This window comes from Pteropus medius, unplaced genomic scaffold, assembly GCF_902729225.1.
Source record: "Pteropus medius unplaced genomic scaffold, Ma_sr-lr_union100, whole genome shotgun sequence".
NCBI classification, from domain to species: domain Eukaryota; kingdom Metazoa; phylum Chordata; class Mammalia; order Chiroptera; family Pteropodidae; genus Pteropus; species Pteropus medius.
In genome coordinates, this window is record NW_024343733.1 from 3,346,677 (window position 1) to 3,360,927 (window position 14,251).

The 14,251-nt window shown below is 46.0% G+C and overlaps 1 protein-coding gene across 13 annotated transcripts in view; it reads left to right on the forward strand.

The window, feature by feature from the left end:
* Positions 1–14,251, forward strand: part of RNFT2 (ring finger protein, transmembrane 2) — a 59,865-nt gene that overhangs the window by 16,863 nt on the left and 28,751 nt on the right. Inside the window, exon 8 of one of the 13 annotated variants that reach the window (XM_039868252.1) lies at positions 13,114–13,761. The exons of the other annotated variants lie outside the window; for them this stretch is intronic. Coding sequence (XP_039724186.1) covers positions 13,114–13,365 — 252 coding nt within the window. The 3' untranslated portion in view covers positions 13,366–13,761. Of the gene's footprint in view, positions 1–13,113; positions 13,762–14,251 lie in introns of those variants that run through there. 13 annotated transcript variants of the gene reach the window in all.

Consider the following 14,251-nt stretch of genomic DNA (forward strand, 5'->3'; position numbering starts at 1 on the left):
CAGCTACAATTTAACTCAGTTCTGACTCTGTCTTACCTGGAGATAGCGTCAGATCCCATAGGTTAAGGGCTCAGTCCTACAAGACCGCTCCCTCCCCACTTTAGACGCCAGTCACAAGCCCAGGCTGTCACCTGTGCTTCTGACCAACCGGTTATAAATCAAGGTTCCCATGACCCCGTCCGTGGTTCATTCATTTGCTAGAACAGCTCACAGAACTCAGGGAAACACTTATATTTACCAGTTTGTCAATTACTGTTTTTTATAATTATGTATTTATTATTAAATATGTAATGGAAATATATAATTTTTATTGAGTATATTTTTATTATATACTTCATGTATAAAATATACTTCACACTATACTTTAGCTTAAAGTAACAAACTTACTATCTCATAGTTCTGGAGGTCAGAATTCCAAAATGGATTTCACCAGACTAAAGTCAGGGTGTCGTCAGGGCTGCGTTCCTTCCTCCATCTTCATATAACAGTACTTCATGTATTATGTTTATTAAATATGTAATTATTATTATTAAAGGATAGGATAAACGATACAGATGAATAACCAGATGAAGAGGTACGTAAAGCAAGGTGGGGGAGGGTCCTGTGTGCAGGAGTTTCTGTCCCCATAGAGTTGGGGTGCGCTGCCCTCCCAGCATGTAGATGCGTCCACCACCCCAGAAGCTCTCTGAACCCCGTACTATTGGGATTTTTATTTTTTTGAGGCTTCATCATGTAGGCATGACAGATTATAAACTCCATTTCCAGCATGAAGTTTGGGGGTTAGAGCTGAAAATTCCAAGCTTCTAATCATGGCTCGGTCTTTCTGGTGACCAGCCAGCCCCGACCCGGGAGACCACCAAGGGTCCCCTCGTTAGAACAAAAGACACTCTAGGAAGTTCCGAGGGATTTAGGAGTTTGACGGCAGATGCTCCCATCACTCAAAAAATTACAAAGGTCTTAGGAGCTCTGCATCAGGAACTGGGATCAAGGACTGAATGTTAAAACAAAAGATTCTTCTAACACCCCCATTTACAAGGGGGGCCGGGGGTTGTATGTCAGGATCCAGGGGGCAGAGACCAATGTGTATATTTCTTCTTATTTCACACCAAGGCAATCCGAGTCTGATTTTGACACACACACACACACCCACACACACCCCCGACACCTCACCTGCACTCCGAGTCTGATTTTGACACACACACACACACCCACACACACCCCCTCGACACTCCTCATCACTCTGCACTCTCCCTCCCACTCCAGATTTACCCGATTGGAGCCCAAATCCTAGGCTGTTGAGTGTTTTCAGATGGAGAAGACATAGCTCTGGCATGCCCACCAGAGGCAGTGCCAGAAGTCTAAAAATGGCACAAGAGCATCTAAAAAAAAAAAAGAGGAAAAGGCAAACGAACGCTGGGTCTAAAACAGTCCCACGATGTCCCCCACTTGCCCCTCCTGAGACCACAGTAACAATGGTTACGTCACATACCAAGTGGGCACTAGGGACTTAACACCTGGAAGCAGCATGGCCTAATGGTTATGCACATGGGCTTCGGCATTGGACATGTCTACATTCAGGTCCCAGCTGTACCCCTTTCTAGCTGTGACAAATGACAGGGCAAATAACAAAACCTGAGTCTTAGATTCCTCACCTGTCAACTGATGACCATAATAGCACCTTCCTCCTAAGGACTAGCCTGGTAAGAACCATTGCCGGTGAGAAATAGAAAGTGTTTTACCCTGTGCCTAGCACGTGGTCAGCGCTCAGTGAATGATTCACAATACTCCTAAGTGTGATTCATGACTGCTAGCTCTGTACGGACGAGCTGTGCGACCTTGGGTAAGTTAGTTAGCCTCTGTATGCCTCAGTTTTCTGATCTATAAAATGGAGGTGATGGTTGTGCTGGGTGCCTTTCTTCTGGCCCTTTAGATACGCTCTCCGCCCTTCTTAACTTGCTCTCTGTCCAGGAGGCTGACCTGGGTGGACTGTATCACTGGGCTCCCGTGGCCCCTGGCGTCCAGTTGGGCTCAGCGAATGGGAGACCTGAAAGAGAGAGGCAGAGATATTTATTCCCCTGGTGTCTTAGTCTCCTGTGGCAGCTCTAACAAATTGCCACATTTAAGCCACATTAGTGGCTTACAGCAACATAAATTTATTATCTTACAGTTCTCAAGGTCAGAATTCCAAAATGGGTGAATCACTTAGCATCCCTGAGCATGTTTCTTCCGGAGATGTTAACTAAACCCTGCTTGAGATGCTGCAAAGATAAAAAGACCTAATGTATGTGGACGTAATGAGGGATGTGTTGGTCATCGGCTGGAGAGGGGGCAGGTGAGGCTTTGCAGCTCTTCACCACTGGTCCCACCTACCTCCCTGGCACCCTTACTCATTCTGCTCCCTCTCTTCTACCACCCCCTTGCTCTGTTCTCTGTGCTCCAGCCAGACCCTGCTGCTTTTATTTCTTCATATACCTTAACTAGTTCCGATCTGACATATGGCAGATGCTCTTCTTATCCCATTTTCCAGATGAGAACATTGAAGGACTAGACACTGAGTAGCTAACCCTTACAGCTTCCAGAGGGGTCTATATGCTGCCCTATCTCGCACCCAGTACAGATACTGATTCTTCTGCCTCAAAGACCCTTTTCCTTACTCGTGTCTTAACTAACTCTTGCTCCTTCTGCAGGTCACAGCCTCTTAGAAACCTTCCCTGCCCCTTCAGGCTAGGGATAGCACCCCTACTGAGGACCCACAGCACCCTAGACTCTCCCTATTCCAGCACTCACACCCTGACTGTGAGTGCTTGTTTAGTTGTCTGCCTTCTCTGCTTGATTGCAACCTCTGTGGCAGCAGGAAATGAATACAGCTAGCTTGTTGATAGATTACCCGTATATGACATGCACTCAGAAATGTTCATTGTATGCATGTATATATATTTGGGTGGGTGAGTGGGTGGATGGGTGAATAAATGTATAGGTAGGTAGATAAATTGGATGGACAGATAGGAAGGTTGGTGGATATATAGATAGATGGGTAGGCAAGTGATTGGGTGGGTGAATATTTGGATGGGTGGTGGGTGGGGTGGGGTGGGATGGATGGATGGATGGGTGGTGTGGGTGGATGGATGATGGATGGATGGATGGATGGATGGATGGATGGTTGGATGGTTGGATGGATATATATTTGAATGGAGGAGTGGACGGATGAATGGATAGATGGATGGATATTTGAAAGGATGGGTGGATAAGTGGATGGATGAATGGACGGACAGTCGGACGGGTGAATAGATTTATCAGTAGTCTAGTCAGCTACACTAACTCTCACCACTTCTTCTGTAGTGAGAGCTTTTTTTCCATTCTCAGCTCAGCTCGAACCTCTTGTGTTTGGTAGGTGTTCAAACACCTCTGTCACGAAGACACAGAAATCCACAAGGCAAAGTCATACTCACTTCTCTGTGCTAGAAAGGACACTGTAAGGAGGCTCAGAGAAATCTGGCAACCAAATTAATGGTAATAAATATGGATAAACATTGCTCAGCAATTCCCGGGAGCCAGGTAGTGTGTTAAGCAATGCCATTTGTTCAAGAAATATTTGCTGAATGCCAGCTCAGTGGCAGGCACTGTACTATGCTCGGGGATACATCAGCGAACAAAGTAGACAAAAAAATTCGTGTACTCATGGAGTTTATAGCCTTGAAGACACTGCCTTGTTTAATCGTAACGATCCTGGGAGGGTGGGTACCGTTCATATGTCTTTTCACAGAGCAGGAATTGAGTTAAACGACTTGCCAAAGATTGCAAACCTTGTGATAACGGTACTAACAGCAGTAGTAGCAGCTCAGACGGAGTCAACCCTTTGCATGGGCCTGGACGGCTCTAACTCATTTCCTTCTGACAGCTGTCTTACAGGTCAGGTGCTGATGTTTTTGTGTGTCGGAGGGGGGGCAGTTATTGAAGTAAAATTCACATAAAATTCACAGTGTTGTGTCACCGTTACCTCTGTCTAGTTCCAAGACATTTTCATCACCCCGAAAGGAAACCCTGTCCCCATTAGCAGACACTCCCTCCCCCAATCCCTGGTAACCACTAACCTGCTTCCTTCCTGTCTTTGGATTTACCTATTCCGGACATTTCTTATAAATGGGGTCATACATTATGTGATCCTTTGTGTCTGGCTTCCTTCCCTTACCATAATGTTTTCAGGGTTCATCCACGTTGTAGTATGTGTCATTGCTTTTTGCGATTGAATAATATTCCATTATGTGGCTAGACCACCATTTATTTATCCATTTACCTTCCGATCGACATTTGGGTTGTTTCCACTTTTTGGCTGTTGTGAGTAGTGCTGCTTTGAACGTTCTTGGACGAGTCTCTGTTTGCACTGTTACCCAGTTTTTCTGGGTCAATACTTGGGAGTGGAATTGCTGGCTCGTGTGGCAGTTCTGCATTTTACTTTTTCAGGAACTGTCAAACTGCTTTCCACAGAAGCTATGCCATTTTACATTTCTGGCAGGTGCTGTTTTTTATCCCAAATGCAGTGGAAAGTTAGAAAGTAGCCCAAGGTTACATAGCTTCGAAGTGGCTGAGCCAGGATTCACACTCAGGCATCTCGACTCCAGAACCCCTGCTCTAAGTCACTCTATCATACTTCCTCCCATCTAAGATCTCTGGATTTCATTTGGTACATTCTGCAGAGTTGATCGAGGAAGAGAATCCCCATATACCATCCACATAAAATTTCCCCAAGTTCAGGCCGTAGCTGCCTCACTTCCTTCTTCATATGGGCACTGCCGGAGGCCATGGGGCAGGGATGGGACCCTGCACCCCTTCTATGCACAACCAAGGTGTAGGCGACAGTTATTAATGTCTCCCTGGCAACTGTCCAGCTCCCTTTTTCTGATTATTATTATTTTATTCAGCGAGATTAATGTGCCAGGTCAGAGCATAATCCAGCCTGTAAAAAGTGATGTGAATAGTCTTCTCAAGATAAATTGCAGGCTTGGAAAAGGTTCACAGCCTTTCCTTGCCTGTCTGAGTGCTCTCCCAAATCCTCATCAATCCTTGTCTGGGCAGAAGAAAAGGATGGGTCTTCATTTGTAGCTGGGGGGTGAGGGGGAGCAGAGCACATCTGTCAGGGACCCCTAATGGCTCACAGCACAGATGCTCTTTCTTGTGCCTCCACGCCATCCTCTGAGAGGGTGGGTTGGTTTTTAATATTACAGTCATTATACCGGTAGGGCTTCTGGCATTTGGGTTTGCCTGATGGCCCCACCATCCCTGAGTGAGCCACCAGTTCCCAAGTGCCTTTCAACACCGAGGCTCTGCCGGGAGGGCATCCTCTTGCACCTGGGCCTTCCAGGAGAGCCATGCCCATTGGCCAGCCAGGATGGGGGTGGGATTAACTAACGATGGCGACCACTGACTGATCTTCAAACTCAGTCCCAAACCATCGTGCTGGCTAGGTGTCTAGAGCAGCCACTTGTCATAAATCCAGATAACTTATAACCCATACATCTCGTGCTGCCCGATCTGGCTCCTGCCCACTTCTCCGACCTCATCACCCATGACTCTCTCCTTTGCTCACTTTGGACCAACCACCGGTGGCCTCGCGGACCCCCGGTGCATCCAGTGCCTGCCTTCTCAGACCCTTTGCACTTTCTATTCTCTCTGGGGAAGTTTTCCCTACGTTCTCATCATTCAAGTCTCGCTCAAGTGTCACTTCCCCTGTCTCTTCCCTGACTACCCTGTGGAAAGTGGTGGCTCCTAACATGCATCGTCATCACATTTTGTTTCCTTCCTAGTGTGTACCAGTATCTGAAGCGATCAGATTGTCTTGTGTTTCTTTTCTGTCTCCCCCTGCTAGAGTATGGACCATTACGTCTGTTTGAGTCCCAGAAAATGCACAATAGATGCTATGGGCTGAATGAAGCACGTCCTGTTAATTATCTATTAGGGGCTTAAAACCAGGCCTGCTGCTGCCCCCCTCCCCACGCCCATATAGAGTTCTTGTCCCTCTTTCACTGATCCCACTGACGTTATTCAGGACCAGGCAATGCTGGACCCTGAAAATATGAATACGAATAAGACACCATCCTAACCTTCATCTACTCACTTTATCCTCTGCGAACGAAACTTGTTTTTATATTAACCTAACCCAAACCAAGTTAAGAAGACAAATCTCTCGTCACAGAAACATACAGGTGCACTCCATCTCCTACCGTAAATGTTAGTAATGATTTAAAATTTTGACTTGTCTACCTCGTTCCTTCCCTTTATTAAAATGATATATTTTGGGATCAGGATTGTAGAGCTGCTCTGTTCAATGTGGCAGCCGCAAGCCGCATGTGGCTATTAAAATTTAATTTAAATTAAATTTAAAATTCAGTTCCTCGGTTACACTAGCCACATTTCAAATGCTCGATAGCCACAAATGGCTGGTGGCTACCGTGTCAGACAGCACAGGTATAAAACATTTCCCTTATCATAGAACATTCCCTTGGACAGCACTGTTCTAGAACATTCTCAGTTCAACTTTTCAATAGTGTGGGTAGCAGGCAGCTGCCATTCTGCCCATTTCTCAGATGGAGAAACATAAAAGCAGGTACTTGTCTAAGAACTTTCTGGTGGGTCACTAGTAAATGGAGACAGGACTGCAGAGTAGAAAGAACACCCACCTTGAGTCAGCAAAGCTGGGCTCAGATCCTGGCTCCTGGACACTATCTGTGTGACCTTGGAAAAGTGACCTCACTCCTTGGAGCCCTCCACTTCCTTATCTCTAAAGGGGTCATCTTTATCCTCTTGAAGTTACCAGGAGTAAGAAGGCCAGGTATCTAGTTGCTGGGTGGTTACTGGGACTAGCTATCCAAAGCAAGGAAAGGCTTTGCTGAACTGTTTTCTCCAAAGAATACAGCATTTGACTAGCTTTCTGTCTTCTTCCTAAAAATAGGAAGGCGGAAGCCCTTCCCACGTCTGAAATCACAGCTAACTTCTAGTGCAGCGTGCATAGCCAAGCCATGGACAAGAGGTTTCAGTAGGGCAGGATTCCATGAGCTCTCAGCCCCAGCGGTTTGTCTGTATCTAAGTACAGGATGGGGTCAGGGAGGGAGGACGGAAGTAAGAAAGGTGGTTTTCTCTGACGCAAGAGCCGAGAGGATTCAGGAGGCTTTTTGTGCCATTAAAATCCTTCCGTTTTCTGGGCCTTGCATTTTTTCCCTCAGAGTGATTTCCCACTGATGGTGTCCTCTTCCCTCTTGGAGACCAAGCATTCCCATCTCCCCAGCATGCAGATATCTATCTACCCTGGGGGCAGGTCTGGGTTTCCTAGGTCTGAGCTCTGATTCTCACAGGACAGCACCACCATTCTGTGTCTAAAGGTCTAGAACTTCTCAAAGAGTCAGCTGCATTTGCCCAACTGTCCTCTACACGGCGCATCGGGAAGGGGTCAAACTAGTGATCCCAGCTACGGGGACATTTGGCAATTTCTGGAGATATTTTTTGGTTGTCACAGCCGGGAGGGGTTGCTATACTGGTATTTAGTGGATCAAGACCAGGGATGCTGGTGCACATCCCACAACACAGGACAGCCCCCCGAAACTGAGAATGATCCAGCCCCAAATGTCAGTGGTGCCGAGGCTGAGAAACCCTGAGTTCAGTATTTGCTTTATGGCCTTGGGTCAGATCCTCTGCTGTTACGGGCTGAACTGTGTCCTGTCAAAATTTGTATGTTGAAGTCCTAACCCCTATTACCTCAGAATGTGTCTGTATTTAGAGAAAGATTCTGTAAAGAGGTAATTAAGTTAAAATGAAGTCATTAGGGTGGGTCCTAATCTAATTGACTGGTATCCTTAGAGGAAGAGGAAATTTGGACACAGATACACACACAGGAAAGTTCATGCGAGGACACGGAGAAAGGACGGCCATCTACAAGCCACGGAGGGAGGTTTCAGAAGAAACCAACCTGCCGAAACCTTGCTCTTGGGCTTCCGGTCTCCTGAACCGTGGGAAAATACTTTCTGTGATTTAAGCCACCCAGTCTGTGGTGCTTCGTGACGATAGCCCTTCGAAACTAATACACTTGTGGGCCAATTTACCTACAGTTCTTGCATCCATTCAGATGCCTCCTAACTTCTTACCTTCCTCCCGTTTATTGAGGATACTTCATTTTTTAACTAGGTTATATAATCACAGGGTCCAGGAGTCAGAACACCAAGAACAGTGTATAGTAGAAAGACTCCTTGCGTTTCCTACCCCCCCAGATACCCATTTACTCTCCTAGGGGATGATAATATCTACCCTGAAGCTTTTCATACCTGTCGTGTACATACACAGTTTGAAATGCATGGGTCCACTTATAGGTGGATTTTTTCGATAAGTACTGTAAATGTATTTTCCTTATGATTTTTAAAATAATTTTTCTCTAGATTACTTTGTAACAATACAGTATATAATACATGTAACATAGAAAATAGGCATTAATCAACTGTTTATTTTATTGGTTAGGCTTCTGGTTAATAGTAGGCTATTAGTAGGTAAGTTTTGGGGGAGTCGAAAGTTATACGTGCATTTTCGACTGCACAGGGGGTCGGTGACCCTAACCCCCACATTGTTCAAAGGCCAACCGTACAAGCAAATGCATGTATATATTCATCCCACTCATCTTTATATGTTCAAACAGCAATATTCTACACAGCTCCTACTTTAGGATTAGATAGAACCATCTCTGTTGGAGATTGTCCCAGGCAAATATATACAGAAAGCCAGTGTAATGGTCAGAAGGCGGACTGGCCTGTGTTCAAATCCTATTTGCAAAACCCTTTGCCGTTTACCACCTGTGTGACCCTGTAAGTTACTTCACCTCTGCTTGCTTTCCTTTCCTCATTTATAACATGAGATGATAATAGTGCCTGCCTGCATTAGTTTTCAGTGGCTGCCTAACAAATGACCACCAATTTAGCAGCTTAAAGAACACTCACTGATTAGTTCACAGTTCTGTAGGTCAGAAGCCAGGCCAGCTTGACCGTGTTTTCTGTATAGGTCCTCACAGGTCAGTCCAAGCGTTGGCCAGGCTCCTATCTGGAGATTTTGGAGGAGAATCTACTTCTAGGCTCATTCAGGTTGTTGGCAGAATTCAGTTCTGTGGGTTGTAGGACTGAGGACCCCATTGATTTGCTGGCCGTCCTCCAGGGCTCACTCTCAGCTCCCAGAGACCCCTCTCTGGTCTTTTCATGTGGCCTCCTCCATCTTCAAGCCAAAAAGGATGTGGGGAAGGTCTGTGCTGCTTCACCTCTCTCTGACTTCTCGCTTTTAAAGGGCCCACGTGATTAGATCACGCACCCAGATAATTTCCCTTTTGATGAACTCAGAATCAGCTGATGCGGAACCCCAATTACATCTGCAAAATCGTTTTCGCAGTGTAAAACATCATCCAGGTGGCGTATCTCATCCTGGTCACAGTTCTGGGCATTAAAGTGGAAATTTGGGAGGTCGGCCCAACATGCGACCTCAGATGGTGTAAAGATGCGATCGCACGTCTCATAATATGCAATATTTAAAAGCTGCTGCTTTTAACAGCTGGATTTTTGTGTTGTGGAAACTGTTTAAATTTATTATAGATTTTTTTTAAAGGGATTCCTCTCAGGACACTTTGGATAGGTGTGAATTGTTGAGCGCCCTTTGACCCATTGATTCTGTGGTTCTGCTGGACTCAGCTTAGATGTCACTTCCCCCTGGACCCCTTCAGGCAATGTTAGTTCCCTCATTTATTTCCCTATGGCCCCCTCTCTCCCAGCACTTGCCTCTCTGCTCTATAATTGTCTGGGTTCTTGTCTCCTCCACTGGACCATACATTCTGAGGGGTGGACATATGTCTGTCTCATTCACTGATGCAGCCCACCTCTTACAAACGCCGTACAGTGACTCTGAGGGAATAGCCAAGTTTGCCTAAACCCACTTTACAGATAAAACTGAGGCTCAGGGAGACTAAATAGTCCATCAAGGTGACCAGGCTTATAGGTGACAAAGCTAAGATCCAAACCCAGCTCTTTTGACTTGAGCTATAAGTAGAAGAACAACAGCTAATACTTCTCAGGCCTTCTTGTTTGTTTATGTCTCCATTGTGCAAAGTGCTTTATTTGCATCTTTTCATTTGGTCCTATCAACAGTACTACAAGATAAATACTGTTGTTATTTCCATTTTACAGATGAGGACACTTAAGTGTCAGAGTCACCCAGGAAAGTCATCCAGGGGGTGAGCACTGAAGCCAGGGTGTGAGCCCAGCAGGTGCTCTGTCTGTGGCTGTTACTGAAGGTGTTGGCCTTTTTTTTTCATCATCAGGTTTCACTGGAACAGAAAAGAAAGCCCTCAGCAAAGATACCAATCATTAGCAACATTAGAATTACCTAATGTTTAGTGTGCTTTAAAAACACTCACCTCCATCTCTTTCATCGCCAAGAAGATTCTAGAGCATGTAAGCAAAACATTGTCTTTCTCTGGAAGCACTGTGAGGTCATGGAAAGAGCAGACTTTGAAATTAAATAGGTTCAACTTCTAGCTCCCCCATCTTCTGCCTCTGGGACCTGGATTAACCTCACCGAGCCTCAGTGTCCCCATCTTTAAGATGGGAATATCAGGTTACCTCATAACCCTGTTGTGAGAATTAATTAAAATGACACCGGTCAAGTGCTGGCTAGTTAATTATTGTTATTCCAAAGAAGATAGCATTGCCAGTTATCCATTTATATTTTAAAGCAAGCAGGAAAGTCAGAATCGAACCCAAAGTAGAACAAAAATACCATTTACTAGACTACGATTCTGGAACCTTGGGGAGATGTCAATGGGCATTTTATTAAAAGGCGTTCCGTGGTCAGATAACTTTGAGAAATGCCTTAAACGTTATCTGCCATTTGCACATTAGCTTAGTAAAGGCTCTGAGAAGTCCTGCAGTCAGGAATCTCATTTCACTTTGACATTTCCCCAACTTGTTAACCACGGAATCATTTTACTGAGGATCACAGTATGCCGCAGAATCTAGTTCAGGGGTTGGCAAACTACAACTGGTGGACCCAATAAAGTTTTAGTGGAACATAGCCACCTTAGGTCATTTACTTATTGTCTGGGTCCACTTTCAGGCTATGGTGGCAGAGTCGAGTGGTGATGACAGAGTCTGTATGACCCACAAAACCTAAAATATGTAGTGTCTGGTCCTTTAAGAAAAAATTTGCTAACCTTTCTCTGGAATTTACATTCCTAATTCCTTCTAGTTTGGCCTTTGCAGTAGAGCCGTGTTTAAGGGGGAAATCAGTATTCTGTAGTAGACAGACACTTTGGAAAATAGAACACCCCAAGGAGTGAAATATGGCCAGGAGGCTCTGCTGGAAACTAACACAAGTGACTTTGGCCAAATGTCAGTTTCAAGAACTTGACTCTTTGAAATTGCCAGGCTAATTTTTAGTTTTACCCTAAGGCAACAGGCAGGCTACAAGGACTCTTAATGTTCACACTCATCCCTAGGATTTGTTCTTTCTTTGCTCTGCTTGAAGTTGGTAGCCAGGTACCTACTAATCCCTAGAGAAGTGCCAAAGTCTGAAATGGCAGAAAGCCTAGGAGCTTCAGTTTATCAGCCTGTGCCTGTGTCAGGCATCACTAATCTGTCATGGCCCTACTTCACCCAGATGCATCTCAGTGCAGCAATTCAGACAGCCCCTACCAATCAATGTCAGTGTAAAATGAAGCCTAAACCTTAACTTCAGTTCTTTGTAAAGAAAATGGACCATTCTGGCATCGCAGAGCTCTGTAGCCATACAGCTGATTGGGGATAATCTCCTTTACTTAAAGTCAGTTGATTACAGATGGTAATCACATTTACAAAATACCTTCTAAGCAACACCTACATTAGTGTTTGATTACATAACGATATTGTAGCCTAAATCAAAACAAAAACAAACCATCACAATCCTCCATTAAACAAGAGGCTGATTTGGAGACTGAGGCCAACGTTTTATGTCAAGGAAGTTTCTATCTAGTCCAATTTACTGGAATTTTTTAAAAGAAAATCATTGTTGAATTTGATCAAAAATCATTTGATTTTTCTCCTTAGATCTGTTTATGTGAAGAACTACATTATTAGATTTCTTATTATGCAGAGCCTTGCATTCTTGGAACAAACCCCACTTGATCATGATGTAGTATCCATTTGATATGCTTCTGGATTCTGAGTGCTACTATTTTGCTAAGGATTTTTGCATCAGTAATCATAAATGTTCCTCTCCCTTTGTAAGTGACTTCCCTGAAATTACTCTCATCACTTTCATCTCACTGGCCACCACTTAGTCACAGTTGCTGCGTGGGTAGCTAAGGAGCATCTTATAGCCAGGTGCCTGTGGATCTGTGCAAAAGTCAGATGCTTGTTTTAGAGGAGGAAGGAGAGAATGGACATTGGGAGGCACCAGCAGTCTCTGTCCCAGAATGATTATCCCTGGTTTGTAGAAGAGAGACTCAAGGCCCGGCAAGGTGCGTTCACTTACCCAGGGTCACAGAGCAAGTCTGTGGCAGAGCCGTGACTTCAGCCTGGGTCTTCCAGATGCCGAGGGACCCATAATGATAAAATTTTTTAAAAATCTAGGATTATAATAATAGCTAATGTGCCTAGTACAGTTCTGAGTGCTCCGTAGATGTGAACTAATTTAATCCTCACAACAGCCCTATTATCCCCAGTTTGCAGGTCAGGAAATAGGCACAGAGAGGGTAAGTGACTCGCCTAGGGCACACAGCTGGTAAGCGGCAGGACTGGGATTTGAACTCAGGCAGTCTAGTTCTAGAACCCCCACTCTGAACTGCTGCACAACCCTCTCTGCACATCTTCCCCCACGCTCACCCTCCTGACAACATTACCCCACCTCACATGGCAGCCGCAACCACTCCGTGCAGCCGAGGGCCAGTCAGGATCACTCCCAGCAATCCAGGCGCCTCACTCCCTCATCTCCCAGGCCCTCTGGTCCAGAATCTCCTCCCTTCGCTCCCCTGCCCGCCCCTTCTGTCTCCAGGGCCCGCACATCATTTTTTGTTGTTGATCTTGTTTTGTTTTTGATTTTTCCCTTCACTCCATTCCCCGGGAGACTCTCAAAGGCTGCATTCTGCCACCAAGGGACACAGAAGGGACAGAGCCGGAGCCGGCACCTGGGACTTTCCGAACCTCAGCCTCCAGCCTCCGCCCGGTTGTCGGGGGAGCCTTTGGGTTATTTATTTATTTATCCTGCATGGCTCCACACCCCCCAAGCTGTTGCTCCCCACTGGGGAAGATGAAAAACGGCTTCAGACAATGGAAGACGAGGCTTGCCACATGGCCCCCTCAGTTTAATTTCCTTTAATTCATTTTATATTGAACCAAATGATACTGTTTGTTTTTAATGGCAAACACTCAGCACGGAGGAGGGGCGGCCAGGCCTCCTCTTGGGGAAATTAGGAACACAGCTGCTATTTAAACTCCTGCCACCCCTACTCCCCGCCCCACCCCCAGCACTGGGCCTTTGCAAATCACTTTTCAGGTTGAAAGATGATACCTTTCACCATCTCAGATGGTCACTGTGGAGAGAGCTGGCCCGGGCTCTGCTCAGCTGCAGTCAAGGCCTCTTAGGGCAGCCACCCCATCTCAAGGCCCGCCCTTCTCTGGGAATAACTGGATATGCAGGAATAAGCAAGAACAGGAGCCAGGGCCGTGGCTGTTCTCGGTGTTCCTACTTCGTTACCCATCACTGAGAGTCCCGAGCAGGCAGGCACCTGGCCAAAGCAGCGTCCAGAGCCTTCTCCCAGGAAGCAGGGAGGTTGAGAGCATTCATTCATTCAGTACCTGGGTGCACATCACGGGTCAGTCTGCATTTTAACCAGATCCATGTGCTTGTGAAAATTGGAGAGGGCCTTCCGCCTTAGCCAGGTGGCGGCCTGCCGTCCAGCGCTCCTTCGCGTCTGAGATAAGCCAGCATCCTTCCGGAGTCCTTATTGGCTTAGGAGCCCAGAGTCAATTTCGGTTCCTCACAGGTGAAGAGAACTTGAATCTGCGTACCAGTGCCCTTGGCAGAGGCTGGGGCATCCACAAGCCTTTGACCTGGCTTTGGCAGAAGCTGGACTACGATGAATTATGCCCAGATTGGACATTCCAGAGACCCCCGCCAATCCCTCAGAGGCTGCGCTGCACCTCTGCCCACTTGTTCACAGACTGTTAGACCTTCTTAGGCTACAGATGAGGAAACCAAGGCC